At 32.3% G+C, this 16,839-nt stretch overlaps 4 protein-coding genes across 6 annotated transcripts; 2 read left to right on the forward strand and 2 right to left on the reverse strand.

Moving 5' to 3' along the window:
* The first annotated feature begins 737 nt into the window (after positions 1 to 737).
* Alg7 (Alg7 dolichyl-phosphate N-acetylglucosaminephosphotransferase) lies at positions 738 to 6,500 on the forward strand. Of its 2 annotated transcripts, none has more exons than XM_076893067.1 (7): positions 738 to 875; positions 1,222 to 1,336; positions 1,648 to 2,093; positions 5,188 to 5,376; positions 5,463 to 5,533; positions 5,599 to 5,762; positions 6,129 to 6,500. In XM_076893067.1, the coding sequence occupies exons 1-7, from the start codon at positions 772 to 774 to the stop codon at positions 6,192 to 6,194; spliced, it is 1,155 nt and encodes a 384-aa protein (XP_076749182.1). In that variant the 5' UTR covers positions 738 to 771; the 3' UTR covers positions 6,195 to 6,500. The 2 variants fall into 2 exon arrangements, with proteins under 2 accessions (XP_076749182.1, XP_076749181.1); XM_076893066.1 differs by lacking the exon at positions 738 to 875 and adding an exon at positions 882 to 1,119.
* On the reverse strand, positions 2,188 to 4,562 carry Mgat3 (beta-1,4-mannosyl-glycoprotein 4-beta-N-acetylglucosaminyltransferase). 2 transcript variants are annotated; one of them, XM_076893064.1, is made up of 3 exons: positions 4,214 to 4,562; positions 3,596 to 3,885; positions 2,189 to 3,512 (listed from the first exon to the last, which is right to left on the reverse strand). In XM_076893064.1, the coding sequence occupies exons 2-3, from the start codon at positions 3,752 to 3,754 to the stop codon at positions 2,385 to 2,387; spliced, it is 1,287 nt and encodes a 428-aa protein (XP_076749179.1). In that variant the 5' UTR covers positions 3,755 to 3,885; positions 4,214 to 4,562; the 3' UTR covers positions 2,189 to 2,384. The 2 variants fall into 2 exon arrangements, with proteins under 2 accessions (XP_076749180.1, XP_076749179.1); XM_076893065.1 differs by having other exon boundaries at positions 2,188 to 3,512; positions 3,596 to 4,562.
* A 660-nt stretch (positions 6,501 to 7,160) lies between the features above and the next one.
* Positions 7,161 to 10,103, reverse strand: Tom70 (translocase of outer membrane 70). The gene is made up of 8 exons (XM_076893057.1): positions 9,655 to 10,103; positions 9,246 to 9,419; positions 8,932 to 9,139; positions 8,716 to 8,857; positions 8,287 to 8,638; positions 7,890 to 8,114; positions 7,498 to 7,718; positions 7,161 to 7,423 (listed from the first exon to the last, which is right to left on the reverse strand). Exons 1-8 carry the CDS (start codon positions 9,904 to 9,906, stop codon positions 7,255 to 7,257), a joined length of 1,743 nt encoding a protein of 580 aa, XP_076749172.1. The 5' UTR covers positions 9,907 to 10,103; the 3' UTR covers positions 7,161 to 7,254.
* A 560-nt stretch (positions 10,104 to 10,663) lies between these two features.
* On the forward strand, positions 10,664 to 15,697 carry Tbc1d23 (TBC1 domain family member 23). The gene is made up of 9 exons (XM_076893055.1): positions 10,664 to 10,935; positions 11,683 to 11,903; positions 12,273 to 12,477; positions 12,583 to 12,819; positions 12,979 to 13,354; positions 13,425 to 13,638; positions 13,739 to 14,050; positions 14,133 to 14,265; positions 14,410 to 15,697. The coding sequence occupies exons 1-9, from the start codon at positions 10,910 to 10,912 to the stop codon at positions 14,681 to 14,683; spliced, it is 1,998 nt and encodes a 665-aa protein (XP_076749170.1). The 5' UTR covers positions 10,664 to 10,909; the 3' UTR covers positions 14,684 to 15,697.
* The last annotated feature ends 1,142 nt before the right edge of the window (positions 15,698 to 16,839 follow it).

A 16,839-nucleotide genomic window follows, 5' to 3' on the forward strand; every position in this document is an offset into this window, starting at 1 on the left:
AAACAATTTTCATCGAAAATAATGGAAATAAAATTTGAGTTTTAAACTTTAAGTATGTACAATAAAATTCTATAATTCGGCAGGAATTTTCATTGAATCTGATTATTCTTAATATGAATGTATATAGTGAAAAAGATGATATGTGAATGTTACGAAATAAAATGAAATGAAATAAAAAAAAGTTTCACCTGTCGTTGTGCAATATAACGTTCTGAAACTTTTATGAAATGAAGCAATTTCTTACAACCGATTTTTCCTCCTACCTAAATACGTACGGTAATGAGATACACTGGATGAAAAAAGTACTCATGGACCACGAACTCTGAACTTCATTCGAGAATATTTTCTCGAGCAACGCCAAGATAAAATCCGCCTACGTCGTAATAATTACTAACAAAACCACGATTCAAATATTCTTGACACGACATGCAAATTTCCACTTTCTTTTCGATCACTGTGTAGGAAGTAATCCACTCAAGGTGAACTGTGTGTATGCGAGAACTTACACTACTGCTCGCACATCGTTACCGACAGAGATGAAAACTACGGGAACGCTTGTGGCGCCATCTGTACAAAATGTAGTCAAGTTAATCGGAGTATAGTTTCGGTTAGATTTGTAGAGATGTCGCCACTAGTTCAATTATAACAAAGATGGCGTTACAAGTAAAATTATTAGTGCGATAATTTACTGTAGCGACTAATGTACGTTCTCGCGAACGTTTGCAATGGATTACATGATTGACATGTCTATTGCATTCATAGTTTAGATCAATGAAAAAGATGTGCACGTTGGAGAATACAATACTTTTGCTCACTATTTCTAAAGAGGCTTCGTTGTATTTACATTATCTACACGAAAGAACGATACATAACTGGTAACCGGTCACGTCGACTTATCCCCCGTCTACAGGTCATTTTATACTTTTCTATGTTATGAAAAATGTTGCGCGTGAAGTACAATGAGGACAGTTGGAAATTTTTGTTTCCAATTTTAATTAATTTTGCGATGTCGATCATCGCATACTTTTTAACCGTACGTTTGATACCAAGAATAAAGGATATGTTTATCAGAGCTAATCTATACGGTATCGATATGAATAAAAATAGTGGTGAAAAAGTGTGAGTTTTTACGAAGTCACATAATATTTTGCTTCGTTTTTTTTCTTCTTGCTGACGTTAATTTAAATCCAGATAATCTGCACATGTCAATTTCCTTTACAGGCCTGAAGCTTTGGGTGTTGTTACCGGATGTGTTTTCCTTATAACACTCTTCTTGTTCATTCCTGTACCTTTTACAAATTACATATTCGATGACATAAACTTCCCTCACAATGAGGTACGCAGACGATAATTTGTATAAAATATTTTTAGTCATTCACTGGTTATATAGAAGTGATGACCTTTTCAAGACTAAATTTCATTTTCGATAAAACATAAAATGTATTAACTCAATATATTACTAGGATGTTTTCTCCAAGGAGACATTGAGAATTGACTTTCTGTTGCTAATGTTTGAGAAGGTATAGAATGCAAAGGGTTGAAATAATCAATACTTGAAATATATGACACTCAGTTAGTTTTGAAAAGGTTAAGCGTACAATGGAATTCTGAGAAAATGAGAAGTAATAGATCATATTTCGATTACAGTTCATGGAGTTTTTGGCGGGTCTGCTTTCGATTTGTTGTATGTTACTTTTGGGTTTCGCCGATGACGTGTTGGACCTTCGTTGGCGGCACAAGTTATTATTGCCAACTATTGCTTCCTTGCCGCTTTTAATGGTATACTATATTAATTTTAATTCCACGTTAATCATCGTGCCCAAGCCCTTAAGACCATGGTTCGGTTTCTCTGTGGATCTATGGATATTTTATTATTTATACATGGGAATGCTAGCAGTGTTCTGTACAAATGCCATAAACATATTGGCTGGCATAAATGGCTTGGAAGTTGGACAAAGTTTAATAATATCAATGAGCATCCTCTTGTTTAATACAATAGAGTTATCGGGCGATCTTTGGAAGGCACATCAATTCTCACTGTACTTCATGCTTCCGTACATAGCTACATCATTGGGCTTGTTGAAGTTTAATTGGTAAGTAATACAAAGAGGTAAATGAACATATGAAAATAAATTTGTTCATTAATATATGAAATGATATATATATTCGATTAAGAAAAAAACAAGTATAACTGGTTTCTTTATAAGTTATATGTATGTATATATGTATGTGTGTATATATATATATATATATATATAAATCATTTAACATTCACAATTCATTCAACATATTATTTTGGTATATAAATTCAGTACAGTATCGTATTAGTTTATATCGGATATTGAGTATGAGTTAATATCACAGTCAGGTGTGACCAATATGTGTCAATAATAGTCTAGTTTAGCGTAAAAATTTTCTACCAGCCAGTCGTACTTCCATGTATTATTAAGTATTGTTTCAGGCGCGAAATAAAGGTCCCGAGATTTAGAGACTCTTAGAAGATTAGTTTTCCCATCTAACCACAGTCCGCTACCTATTAGATCCTCTATAAATGGTACGTCGATAGTCTTCTCTATTCGAATCTCTTTGGATTTAACTTTATTGTGTAAACTCGTTACAATGTTTGCAGGTGCTTGACACAGATAACAGTACCACCCACCATAATGATTCAAATCCCCGATAACTAGACCTAGGCTGTCTCTTTCGCTCAAATCCCCTTCCAATTGCTCTAACATGATGGAATTTGATTGATAGGCCTCGCGCATTAGTCCGATCGTACACGCACCGACTGTAATCGTTGTCTTAAGCGGATGCTGCCAGAAAAATCCGTAAACGGACCACCTTAATCTAAAACCAATAGGCTGTGGCCATCCATTGTACACCTTGAGGAACATTAATGCCCTGGAATTTAATATTTGTTCTGGTTCAGTCGTAATATAAATATCGTCGTCCCTTAAATCACGTATTACAGTCTTCAGTTTGTCCCATACGTATTTGGACACTATTCTCGACGGTTTGTGCATCTTCGCGGCTATATTAATATATAAAATTTTCCTCTGTCTCTGTTGCAGTAAACCCTTAAGTAGCTTATGGTGAAAATTATCCTCCGTGTTACTCAAATCACAGATTACGAAAAGATCCACTACATTGTATAGTTCCTCTACTATCACCTCGGCAACAGCCGAGTTATATTCGTATAGAAAAAATGTATGAATGATACGCCTAGCCGTTTTACGTTGCTTCAGTTTAACGTTCTGTTTTGAAGCCATGATCGCTCTCCAGACAACTTCCGGCTGGCCACAGTCCGAGCCGTGCCATCCATGAATACAAATACATTTCTGGTGATCGTCATTGTTTCGCATTTTTTGATCGTCCACTCCATGTTTCCAACAAATTGTATGATTGTATACTTCGAACAAAGCAAACGTTCTGACATCATTTAACACTATCTCTGTATTGATTGTCTGGTAGATGGGAAACTTTTTATTGGAAGCTCGTTCAATTTTTGGTTTCTGCAATTTTCATTATGCACCTGAATCTTTTATAGGTATAACTACCAAGTGACAAGAAGTACCTTTAAGCGATCGAATCTTACCTGCGGCTCTTCGAATTTTATAAACGTAACGGAAGTATGAGTCGTAGATACGTTCAATTCGGATGGTGGAGTTGTAGCGACATAAATCATAACAATCAAAACTTGCAGGACCAACAGTGTATACAGTAAGACCAGTTTCCCATCTAGGCGGGGCTGCATGGCACTACTCTTTGCTTTAGTTTCTTAATTGTTCATTTTACTTTTTGTAAGAAAATTACTTTTGATCATAACATTTTCATTGTCAGAAGGACCCACTCAAAAGTATGCGAACAATCAATATAAGCGTATGTCTATGAAACCAAATTTGAACTTGTTGATGATACATTGTATAACAAATTGATGTTCACGTTTTTTTTTTTGTTTTCACTTTTGCATTAAGCAACCAGTCGTAATTAACCTGAACGGTAACTAACGCTTAGAAATCATTCTCAAAATGTGAAAAGAATGCAAAGACGTTTCGTGTATACGTACTTAAGAAATTTACAGTTGTACAAAGTTTTACGTGTGAAAGTGTAGTTTTTCTGCTTGTGTCGAGAAATTTCAAGCGTTAACCGGTGTAGGGTTTTCAACGATGCCTGGTATACAAGGTGTGTGTACATAATTGATAGAGAAACTCACAATATAGTCTGACGCTACGATGATATGAATGCCTTTGCGTCGTGACGTTTAAATCGTGACGTCACCCCTCCTCGACGTGCCATTTAATTTTAAATAGCCTCGATCTTTCGTTGGCAACCTCTTTTCTGAATGGAATCAATGCTTCCTAGCCGCGGTTCGGTCTTCTCCGAGTCGTGGGATCGTTCGCGGCATAACGCTACATCATTTTTCCACCTTCCAGTCGTGCGAATCCAACCCGTTGTTCAAAAATATCCCGCCGTTCCATCAAGAGCCATGCGAAGTTCTGGATCGCCCACCACGAGAACAGCGTAACCAGTTGAAAAACCACGCCCGAATGTTCTCTCCTAGGCAACTTCGTTCGTACGGTACTTCGCCGCTGGTGGAGGCGCGATCGCAACTTCGCGCAACGCGCACGCGTCCCGAAGTAGAGACCAATTAATCATGAGGATCAAATGTTAATAATACATCGAACTTGGCTGTATTAATGAATATTGATATAAATCTAGAAAATATTGTCAGATGCAATCAAATTTTGTATTAGAAATTCTGCAAACTTGCAGTTCGTATCGTTTATTTTAGGTACTTCGTTCTTTGATTTATGTTGTTTTTTTTTTTACGAGCATTAGTATGCATTATTTGGTCTTTATTTAATATTAAAATTAGCAAAATAATTATTAGGCCGATTTCGAATGTTTTGAAATATTATATGTTTAAAAGATTTGTAAAATAATTTCTTTTCTTATAATCGGTGTTGGAAATGGTTACAAGTATAAATCATAGCTACACTTATCTAATCACTAATTTCATTAGAAACATCAATTTTTCTTATGGAATTAATCGATACAAATGTTTCCTTAATTTGTAATATTTTTCTTTCTTAGTTGTTTTAATGTTAAAATTACAATATATTTTCAGTTTCACAGTAATAGATATAGTTAAACAAAATTGATTGCTAAGCTCCTCTTCTGTTCAAGGTACCCAGCACAAGTATTTGTGGGCGACACCTTTTGCTATTTATCTGGAATGACCTTCGCCGTTGTTGGTATTATTGGACATTTCAGTAAAACAACTTTACTATTTTTCATTCCACAAATAATCAATTTTCTTTATAGTGTACCACAATTATTTCATTTTATACCATGTCCTAGACACAGGCTACCAAAGTAAGTCTTACATTCGATAATTGTAATGTATAGATGTAAGGTTCTATAATTTGTTTTTAAATTACTACGTACATATTTATTTACAGATACAATAAAGAAACGGATAAATTGGAGATTAGCACCACCATATTTAATAAAAATGAGATTGGCATTATTGGTACGAAAGCATATTTTGCTGTATGTTAATTTATTTGAAACTAAAGACACCATTCTCTCTGTTAGGTAAACTCGTAACATGGATATTTAGGAAACTAAATATAATAACATGGCAAGAAAACAAGAATGGTGTTGTTGTTTGCAATAACTTCACACTAATTAATTTTGTGTTAGTTAAAATTGGCCCTATGAAAGAATCAACGCTCGCATTAACTTTATTGCTAATTCAGGTGAGATATTTTAATAGTCTACAAATCAGGCCTAAAAAACTGATCTTCTTTAAAATAACAACAGCTTACACGAATATTCTCTCACATTAAAAGATTTACACGCACGCGTAACTTTTATTTTTTACATTTGGGATGGTGTGTACAACATTTTTCGTTAATAAGACAATTTGAAGACTAATTTCTTCAAATATTTTTTAGCTGGAATCGCAACATTTGTACAAAAATATGCAAATTGTTAGACAAAATAAACAAAAGATTTTTCATAAATAATAATAATAAATAATAATTAGGTCTAACAATTTACGCATTTCTGTATATTAATCGTTTACACAGATCTGATGTGCTAATAAGTTATTAATATTTTAGGTTGTTAGCAGTTTATTAGCATTCATCATAAGATACCCTCTTGCTTCCATATTTTATGAAGTTTGAAAAGGCACATATTTAAAATAGGTATAAGTGTAAAACATGAAGTTACCTTATTGTTTCATAATGAAACAATACGTATGTATGTATATTATATACTAAACTTATTTCATACGAAAATTTTTTAATCCAAATGCACCAAATATGTAAACTACATTTACCAGTTGCTACGGATTAATTGCAAATGTTATTTTGTTGTACTTTTCTCAGGAAATAAAACATTCTTTTCCTGTTTGTAAGTTATAAAAGGACCTTTAATCATGAAATAATAACATAATATTATCAGAAATCGAATTATGATAAACTAAAATAGTAATAACTTGGAAAATAATATAACATAACATTAATATTTTCACATATAAATTTCACAAGATATGAAATGTTTTTAAGCTTTATATACAATGTAACATAAAATACAGTTTTGAGGCCTCACGATTACAATCATCAGTAAACTATTACAAATTACCATTAAATCATATGTATTTTTTAATTAATTTTAGTTGACAACATTCACCTACAAAATATATTTCCCCAAAATATAACAAAAAATTTTCAGCTATCCAGACGATTTACTAAACATTTAAACACGACAAAATGTGACGTAAATATATATTTTTTTTTAATTTAAATAATCAATAATTGTAGTGATAATAGGCATCCTGTTTTTATAGAATATCTTAGATCTAACAAGAAAAAATTAAATATTATATGGTAAATGCAGATTCAAAAATCTTAGTCGTAGAGATTATCGAAAAAAAAAAATATTAAAATAAAGTAACCAAAAAAATAATGACGGTCAGTTTGTTTTCTTGCTACGCATTTGAATGTTTTTCCTTAGAAGTTGAGCTAAGTTTTACAAGTTGAGTAAGTAACAAATATATACGCGTATACTTGCAAAAGCAATTAGTGACCATACTACCAACTTTTATCTACTTCAAAGTCTTGTACAAATCTTGTAAATATGAAACATCGTTCTTTAGTTCTTAGGTAACCACGTGTATTTTCTTTCTTTTTTCGTTTTATTTGAAATTTCGATTTCAATCAATGTAGCTTTATAAAAAGAATCTTATGAAGCATTCTGGTGAATCATCATTGCGCCTGCACCTAGTCTCTTTTCCATCATGAGCTGCGTTTTCGCAGCGTTTTTCAAACTGAAAATATGTGTAACTTCCATAGCCGTACGACTTAGTGCTAAGGCTTTGTCAAATAATTTTATCGCTTCCGTTACGTGCCCTCTGTTAAAAGGTTAAAGTTCATTTTAAAATGATATACGAAAATAAGTAATACACATTTAAAAATATCAATTTACCTTTGAACTTCGATCGTTCCGAGTGTTTCATATCCGTATTCACATTTATCGTCCATTTCTAACGCTTTGTTGATGTACTCGATAGCTTTATCTACATCGCCGGTCCATTGTAACTGTAGTAAACCTCTATGTACATATACAGTCGCGTTATTTGGATCTTTCTCAATTGCCTTGGCGAAATACTTATCTGCTTCCTCGAATTTGTGCCTTTCTGTTAGCATCTATGCGACAGATCAGCGTGATTAATTTATATACAAGAAACATAATACTTTGAGTGCATAATATGTTATCTGATTCTAGATTGAAATTTATACATAATCTAAATGTATATGAATCAGCATCAATATATATATATATACACAAAGTGTTATATTTAAGATATTCATTTATACCTGTGCATACAGAGTGTAACATTCGGGACAGTCAGGGAATTTTTCGAAGGCTTCCTCGAAGTTTTTCATAGCTTCCGTCATTACTTGCGGATTGTCCCTTATCATACCGTAACGATAGTCTGCGTAGCACTTTTGCACATATGCCACTCCAAAGTTAGGATTATACTCAACAGCCTTCCTGAAATCTTCTCTGGCCTCGTCTATTTTTTCCATAAGTAAATTCACCTGTCGTATTATAATGGCAATTTCATTTTATTGCATTTATTACGATTATTTCGTTAGCTCTAAGAACAGTTTTCCGAAACCAAATTTTCAAGTAATTCAAATTTAATATTTTTCGAGCTGTACACATTCAAAGGTATACTTTCCGCCCTCAATATAGTTTTAGGATTAATACCTGTCCTTTGTGATGGTAAATATCGCCACATTCAGGATCGAGTTCGGCAGCCGCTTCAAAATCACAGAAACTCTTGTCCGGATTTTCCAATTGCATAAATAAACTAGCCCTCTTTATTAACGCATTTACTTTTACAGCTTTAGCAACAGTATCACTATTTATAATAGTTCCAAAGTCCTCAATGGCAGCATCATGCTGCCCTAATAAAAGATAAAATGTAGCTCGTAATAGTAGTACTTCCATTTTGTGTGGCAGTGTATCAGGTTCAGAACTGTTGATTTCTTCAGTACAAAGTGGTATTACATCATCATATTCTTGTTTCTTTACACATTCTAAGATCTTGGCAAAACCTCTGAATATTATGTAAATAAGTAAAAAAAATCATTAAGTTGAAAATAATAATAAGATCGATAATTTTGAAATACATACGGTGATAAATTGCTATAATCGGTATCTTGAAGCCTTAAAAAAACAGGATCTTTATGGAACGTAATAATATAAGTTTTGATGAAATATTTGCTAGGCATGACTAATTTTTTGTTTGCTAAGTATTCCATTCCATGCTGTTTACCTGGAAAGTTTTCAAAGTTATATGCCTTATACAATTTCATTAAACGTATATTATGCACTGGATGTACATTTTACCTAATTGTTTTAAAACCCTATCCGCCATTAATAGCGCTGCTTGATTAGAAAATCTTTCTAACATGCATGCAGCAGTAACATCCTCTAAAGCTGATTCTAATTCCCCACATTGTTCCATTGCTCTTGCTCGACGCAACAAAGCTTTTGAGTACCTTGGTTTCAATTCTAAAGCTTTTGTACAATCTGTTTTTACGGCGCTATACTTTTTCTACAATATAAATATCATTATAATACATACATATTAATACCAGAAATCTAGTTAATGCAGAGTGCTGTTATCAAAAAAGAACTATTAACTACAAAAAAGATATTACCAGCTGTTCATAGGCGGCTGCTCTATTTTGATAAAAAGTAGCCAGATCTTCTATATTTTCCTTCGGACATGCTTCAATTGCATTATTGTATTGACTAATCGCTTCATCATATTTTCCTATCTTGAACTGTTCGTTTCCATCATTCTTAAATCTTTGAGCTCTTTCCAATGGAGTCTGCAAAGATATATTTCCATTTAGCATACAGAAAATACAAAATATAAACAGTAGAGCTGTTCCACTTTTAGTAACCATTATTAATGTCTCGATGGTTCAAAAATAAAGAGGAATTATACATCCAGTTTGAAAATACCTAAAATATTCATCAGACTGATATAGCAGTTTATACAGTCGATGCGAAGGAATCGGCTGGTAATTCAAATATACATCGCTAAATAAAAATATTACTAACCTCTGTTTCGGACGCAGTTTTTTTCGGTGGATAATCGCTGTCAATTGAAATTTGCTTATCAGCGCTTGACGCACCGTTTTCCTTTGAGCTATTTATCGATTTACCACGGCCAGGCTTTGGAGATGGCTTGCTGCTATTCTTATAGTACATATAACCAAAACCTAACGCGACCGGCGCTGCAACAGCCAAAGCAAGTTGCCATTTTGGTAGCGGACTACCGGTCACGCTGCTCGCGCCACTTGCCCCGGTCATTTCTCACGAATTTTTCACTGTCTCGACGTGTCACGGGCTCACGTTTATTCCACGTTCCTCGCTTACTCTCACCGGGACCAAGACTGACAGCGAAAACTAATGTAAAGCTGAGAAACCATGCGGTAAGGACACCATGGACATTTACAGACGAATCCTCCAAGTGAGTTGTTTAGTACGCATTTTCACCGCTGCTTGAACTTAGCGCTTAATCTTATCGATGGTCACAAGACCTTCGTATGGCTATTTTGTAATAGGTATACTACCTACGTTATAAAATCATATGTATCATCGAATGTAAAAGGTTCTTATTTACTTCTGAAATTATTCTGTTAAATAGGTCGCTGGCTTTTCAGATCCCAAATATAATTATGAGCATTACACGCGGATTCGAGAAAATGGTATAAATAAAATCAAATTTAGGATAATCGCATATATTTTCATAGAATATTTTACTATATCATCGCATCAACAAACGATTGCTAAATGTAATAGATCTTTTAGTTGGTTGAAAGTTTGCTTTACTATATAAAGACGTAAAGAAATACAGAAAATAATCTTTTAGTATCATTGTTTTATTGCAAATTAAAAGAAAAAGAAATGCTTTTACGCGTGAATTCGATTGATAATTAAACAAATGAATCTTTTCCTTCGTTATAGATAAATTTACTTGATCCCAGTTGAAGTACTTTCGTGTTATTTACCAGCGCAATGTTTTAGCGAATGGAAAACTACCATTTGATATTCGCGCGTCTTCTTGACACCTATACGAGAATTTTATCTGAAAGATGGCAACGGTCTGTCAACAGGAGCGAAGTTTTGTCTATGCTATCTATAGATCGTTGAATTTCAAAGGAAACGTGTGCCGTGAGAAATGTGATGAAAGTTATGGAACACTACGAAGAATGCTAGATAGCCAGAAAAATTTGTTGTGTTGTAGAAAATTGTAACATATATTGAAATTCGTGATTCCGCAAATTACGATATAACCGTGACGTTTACCAAAATGGCACTACAAGATGAAAACACCTGGTGAGCTGATTTTCAAATTTTGTTCCACTTTTTTTTCTATTTGCACACGGTGAAATTATTTTTATATAAACATTGAACGTCAACGAGTCGTTCCATCGACAAAACTAGTTTCAACTAATTTTCTAACGATCTAAGTCGATTGATTTTTCGCGGCACTGTTCCGTTATCAGTTTCCTTGAATGTTAGAAATGTACAACGTACTAAAAATAAGCAAATCTGCGTATGATTACGTGCAAATTGTGCACGTCAGTTTGCAATGTAAATTATTTCCTTGATCCCTTTTCATCGATACGAAGACAAATAATGGATATTAAGAATTTATATTTCCTCTTAAACTTGTTTATTTGTTTACAGATGTTTCTAATCGAAAATATTCATGTAAAATTTAAACATTAAGATTACAAATAGCATATGTCATTTGTAACAAAATTTGTAGTAACAGGACAGCTATCCTTTTGTCAAATGTTGATTATAATAACATTTCTTTAAACATTTTTTTAAAATATGTATTCCTTTAGCAATGTAAAATATCATTCTTTCTGTTAGTTCATTTGATCATCCTCAGTGATAGTATATATTATTTTAATGTACACTCGAATTGTTTCTATGCATTGAATAATAAGTTCATGAAACTTAATATGATATTACATCTTATATATCGTATTAAGGTATTGCTATTTGTATCGAAACAATGATTTAGCAGAAGAATTAAGTTTTGTTAATACCTAGCATAAAATCATTGTTTAGGGTATTGGAATTGGAAGCAGCTCTACTTGACACAGAGATACCATCTGCATCTGATATATATGCAATTTGTAAAGGGCAGTCGGTTCCTACAAATTTAAGACCTGCCGTATGGCAAGCTTGTTTGGATGTTACAGACCGGGGTAATCAGTTGAGTCAGTTCAATGAAGTTTTTGATTTACCTGAACAAAATATTATACGTGATGATTGTCAACAATTGGTTGGTAAGTTATTTGATTAACATTTGTATAATCTATTTATGTAAGTCAACCTTGGATCATAAAATATAAAATGTTCATTTAAATGTTTGCTGTCTGTTTTAGTGTTTACTTAGAAATATTGTTTGCCAACAGTGCACTTTACAGAAGCTTTAATATTAGTTTCTTTTATTTCATTTTGTCTGCCTTTATATTAAGAAAATTATATGAAATTAGATACAATGTATAATGTCAAGTCATTTCTGTCAATTAATAAGCTAAGAAGTAATGGAAAAATGAATTTCTCCATTACTGGTTTTTCCATTGTTGATTTTATAAAATTCTAAACTCTAATATTTTCTATTCTATTGGTAAATGTACATATTTTTATTGCAGCAAAACTAGGAAATGACGATGAAGACAAAGTTTCTGTTGTTTCTGATGTAGAGTCTATATTAACATTTTATTGTAAATCCAAAGGAAAAGAGTATAAAAAGGGGAATGGGTGGATAGAGTTATTGGGCCCTTTAATAGCTTTAAAACTTCCACGTAGTGCAACATATAATTTATTTGAAGCAATAATAGAGTTTTATATTCCTAGGTATAGTATTTCATTACTAACATTATGCTGTCATAAGACCTAAATATCATTTTTGTTATATGTAGCAGTTGTTTTATCCTATAATAATAATAATATTCTTTCCAGAGGTGAAACATACAGTTCAGTATTGAGACTATTACTACTTTATCATGAACCAGAACTATGTTCTTTCTTGGATACAAAAAGAGTATCTCCTGATCAGTATACAAAAGGATGGGTGACCACTCTGTTTGCTGGTGTATGTTCATTGCCAGCTGTTTGTACAATGTGGGATCTCTATTTTATGCAAGCTGACCCATTTTTCATGCTATTCCTTTCACTTATTATGGTAATAAATGCTAGGTAAGAATTGCAATATTTTTTTAATACAAATAGGGAAAAGAATATAATTAGTGACTATTAATACTTCCACTATGAAATGTTTGTCATTCTTATAGTACACAGTATTTTTCTTTTTCCAAAGTAAAATTCTCATAAAACTTATTATGCAATCTTTTATAGGGAGCAAATTTTAAATATGAAAGATAACGATAAAAAAAGTATAATAGATGCGATCGCTGCTATGCCTTGTGCATTAGAAGCAGAGGATGTGACAGACTTTTGCTCGTTGGCTCAATATTACGCGATGAAAACACCGTCATCCTTTAAACAGGATTTGTATCCTATTATATTTGGCGATGCTTTTGACGAGAAATGCATATCACACGCGCTTTGTTTGCCCGTATCAGCTCAAGAATTGGTTGAAAATTCAATTGAAATTCCGTCCATATCTAACACCTCTGTCGAATCTGTCAGATTCTTTTTAGTCGATTGTAGACCAGCTGAACAATATAATGCAGGACATTTACCTACTGCATTTCACTTAGATTGCAATTTGGTATGTTCCTTTATTACTATTTTCTTTTGTTTTAATGTACTTTCTTTAAACATGGCAAACATTATTTTAGATGTTACAAGAGCCTGCTGCTTTTGCCACTGCGGTGCAAGGATTGTTGCAGGCCCAACGACAAGCACTGGCTGTTGGATCGCAAGCTGGGGGTGAACACCTCTGCTTCTTAGGGAGTGGTAGGCAAGAGGAAGATCGTTATACACATATGGTAGTAGCATCCTTTTTACAAAAACACACTCAGTATGTCAGTATGGTTACATCAGGATATCAAGGTACTATATAATATCAAGTCATATTACAAGTAATGTTGTGTTTTTGTTACAAACTTTTAACTTAAAATATTCATGTTATTGCAAAATACTTGCATTGTAGCTATACACGAATACTTCGGCGACGAAGTCGTTTCTAGTCTCGTTGATCATAATTCACAGCATTGTCTAGTATGTAGTGCTAATATATCAGAGACGAATTCTAATGAGACAAGTCCTGCCAAGGTTAAGAATAATAATTCCGATTTCTTTGGAAAGATTAAAAAAGTGAAGGGAAAGTTGTTCGATTATATTGTTAATCCATCAGCAAGTGTTCACAATAATATTGAGAATAGAAACGGCAAAGATTTAGACTATGTTAAACGCCAAAAGAAGACGGGCCCAGTATTTAGTATAGACGATGATCAAGAATTAGGTACAGTTTTCATTTGATTTAATATTTATTCAAACGCGTAAACAAATTCATTTACTACTATAAAACTATTTCTGTATCACAGATATGACTATGACGAATAACGAAAGTGAAGAACCTGTTGAAGTTGTATCCATTCAACAATGGATGAAGGATCCAAAATTGTTACATTCCTTTAAATGTCAAGAAGTAAAGGTTAATGGAGATTTCTGTGATAGGTGAGTCTTCAAGAAGATTGGATCTAAGATTGGATCAATTATTTTTCCTTTCCTATTTCATGTTAATGTATATATGAACAGAGAATACTATTTATTGACGTTATTGATTATTCATTAACGTTGCACATTTTGGGTTTTTTTTAGTATACTTTTGGTTACCGACACTCACCTTATAGTACTTCGGGAAATCCAAGAAAGGAAAGGCGCAGCGCACGTAATTGTGAAACGTCCGTTAACGAGTATTGTTAGAATAACATCTAGAAAAAAACACGCGGATTTGATCACATTTAAATATGGTACAACGCAATATAACGATACAGTTATCTCGGACATGGACAAGTTTCTTATTCCTAACGCAAGCGAGGCTACTAAATTTATCACGCAACAAATTTTAAAACAGTTAAAAACGTCAAATTAATGCTGAAATATCAAATTTAAACACTCAAATTTAACAGTAGAGTTTTATAACATCGTGCACGATGGTGATAAATACGCGTGAACGAAATTCATTTTAGACGAGTTTTATCGAAAAAATATCAGAATTGACATTTTTTATTCCTTCAGTCGATTACAATTTCCTGAACTAAATTGTACTACAAATACAATATTCAATATTAGTGTAATTAAAGAAAGTAGTTTGTGAAACATTATAAGAGCAACTCGATATATCATCGATAATAAGATGGCCAACACGATACGTACTTGTACTTTTAAGATATTGGTGATTTTACTAAGTCATTACTTTCAGCGATTATATTTACGCTTATAGTTGTTTTTACGCACTTGTTCAATATTTTTTCGAAAGATACTTCGCTTCCATGAAACAGCATTTTTCGCATTTCTTTTTGTAATCGTATCATATCAATATTAATATCCGATTTAGCGTTCCTTTTTTTTTTTCTTAATTTACATACATGGCTAAACGGTGGCCTTACTGTAAAAAGATGAATAGGAGAGGAAATGGACTCTGCAAATTACTGATGTGATTGTCTACGACGGAGTGTAACGTGCCATGAACTAAGATATCATTGATTCCTTCATATATATTATATATATGATTCGTACTGCGATATTTATGAACATTAAACCATACTTCTTTTTTTCTATCAGGATCAAAAAACTTTCAATCGCAAGCTTATGCATATGCATTGCAGCTTATGCAAGGATTTGCATGCATGTATTGAATGTATAACATCTACATGTTATAATGAACTGATAATTGGTCCTAATATAATACGATTTGAAAGAAAAAAAATATTAATAGAAATGGTTATAATATTTGCATTTTATAGTATATAGTATTGCACTAAATGTCTTTACAAAAATATTTATGGAAGGTACAAAATACGTTGAAAAGTAAACAGTTATATCACTTTTACAGGCATACCTATTACACTGCCTGATTATATTTCGAGAAATTTTTCAAGTTTACTTTTATATATTTATAATTAATATAAAAATTATAAACCTCTGGTATTCTTGAACTTTTTTTAATTAAACGATATAACTCTTTTTTCAATTTATTATTGAAGCTATACTTATAATGAAGTATCAACAAAATTCTCACTCCTCGTAGCCAGTTTTAGTGCACACTGTTGCACTGCCTTTTTGTAATACTTAATTTCTGTACAACACATTGACTACAGGTTCTATCAAATGAAGAAAACACAGAAATAATTGATTATTTAACAAAAAAGAAGTTTGTATAGGCATATGTGATAGATCCATAGTCAATGTGTAATAAATTACAAACAGGTATTTGAATATGGTTGTAATTTCACCATTCTATTGTAAAAAAATTATTTATTACCTACATCCGCGTCTATTCTATGTTTAGAAAACATTGCAAAAGCGTAATTTATAACGTATATGTAATAAATCTATCGGAACCTTCATTCTTGTAGATAAGCATTGTTAATACTTGTAACAATAGCAATCTGTAACATAATTCATGGTACATTTAGCGAATTCTATGTATGATAGATACTTTTCTATTTATTGTGCTTCCATGGCGAATGAAAAGAATAAATAAATAAACGGGATAGTTGTTAACTATGAAAGGAACATAAAATTTTAACGAACTGTAGCGTAAAAAATTGTAAAGCACTTAACAAGCAAATTTTCGGTTCTACTTGTAAATAAATTTCGCGTAATACATCACGAATGAGTTTAAATGATGTGTATTTTCAAAAGATTGTAAAAAATAAAACGTGTAGTTATATCTATGTACATACGTTATATCTATGTATACGTTTGTACTTATCGTGAAAAAAATGAAACCCAACCCATTTAGATAAGTGATTTAGAACTACTCTATGATTCACGTAAATTCAGTAAGCTATATTGGAAGCTTACCAACGTTGATTTCTAACGCAAATTAGTTGTGCTACGAATATTTGCGAATTATTTTTAAACATAGTTAAATATGTTTTTATAAAAATATTTAAACAAACAATCCATGGATGTTTTCTTTCATGCGTAAACAAAATTAAATAATTCAAATTACCACAATTTTTTACTTAATATAAAAACAATATTTTATTTCAAATTTCAGAAAGTAAGAATTAATTATTA

This window comes from Xylocopa sonorina, chromosome 3 (genome assembly GCF_050948175.1).
Source record: "Xylocopa sonorina isolate GNS202 chromosome 3, iyXylSono1_principal, whole genome shotgun sequence".
Taxonomy (NCBI): Eukaryota; Metazoa; Arthropoda; class Insecta; order Hymenoptera; family Apidae; genus Xylocopa; species Xylocopa sonorina.

Excerpts from the sequence above, each read along its gene's own strand:
- Tbc1d23 (XM_076893055.1), top strand. The coding sequence starts at position 10,910 with ATGGCACTACAAGATGAAAACACCTG. Across the intron at positions 12,478-12,582 it reads ATAGAGTTTTATATTCCTAG|AGGTGAAACATACAGTTCAG; the intron begins GTATAGTATTTC and ends TATTCTTTCCAG. Across the intron at positions 14,051-14,132 it reads AGACGATGATCAAGAATTAG|ATATGACTATGACGAATAAC; the intron begins GTACAGTTTTCA and ends TCTGTATCACAG.
- Tom70 (XM_076893057.1), bottom strand. The coding sequence starts at position 9,906 with ATGACCGGGGCAAGTGGCGCGAGCAGCGTGACCGGTAGTCCGCTACCA. Across the intron at positions 9,420-9,654 it reads AAACTGCGTCCGAAACAGAG|ACTCCATTGGAAAGAGCTCA; the intron begins GTTAGTAATATT and ends ATATCTTTGCAG. Across the intron at positions 8,639-8,715 it reads GATTATAGCAATTTATCACC|AGGTTTTGCCAAGATCTTAG; the intron begins GTATGTATTTCA and ends CATAATATTCAG.
- Alg7 (XM_076893066.1), top strand. The coding sequence starts at position 941 with ATGTTGCGCGTGAAGTACAATGAGGACAGTTGGAAATTTTTGTTTCCA. Across the intron at positions 1,120-1,221 it reads AAAAATAGTGGTGAAAAAGT|GCCTGAAGCTTTGGGTGTTG; the intron begins GTGAGTTTTTAC and ends TTTCCTTTACAG. Across the intron at positions 5,763-6,128 it reads TAACTTTATTGCTAATTCAG|GTTGTTAGCAGTTTATTAGC; the intron begins GTGAGATATTTT and ends TTAATATTTTAG.
- Mgat3 (XM_076893065.1), bottom strand. The coding sequence starts at position 3,754 with ATGCAGCCCCGCCTAGATGGGAAACTGGTCTTACTGTATACACTGTTG. Across the intron at positions 3,513-3,595 it reads TAAAATTCGAAGAGCCGCAG|AAACCAAAAATTGAACGAGC; the intron begins GTAAGATTCGAT and ends TGAAAATTGCAG.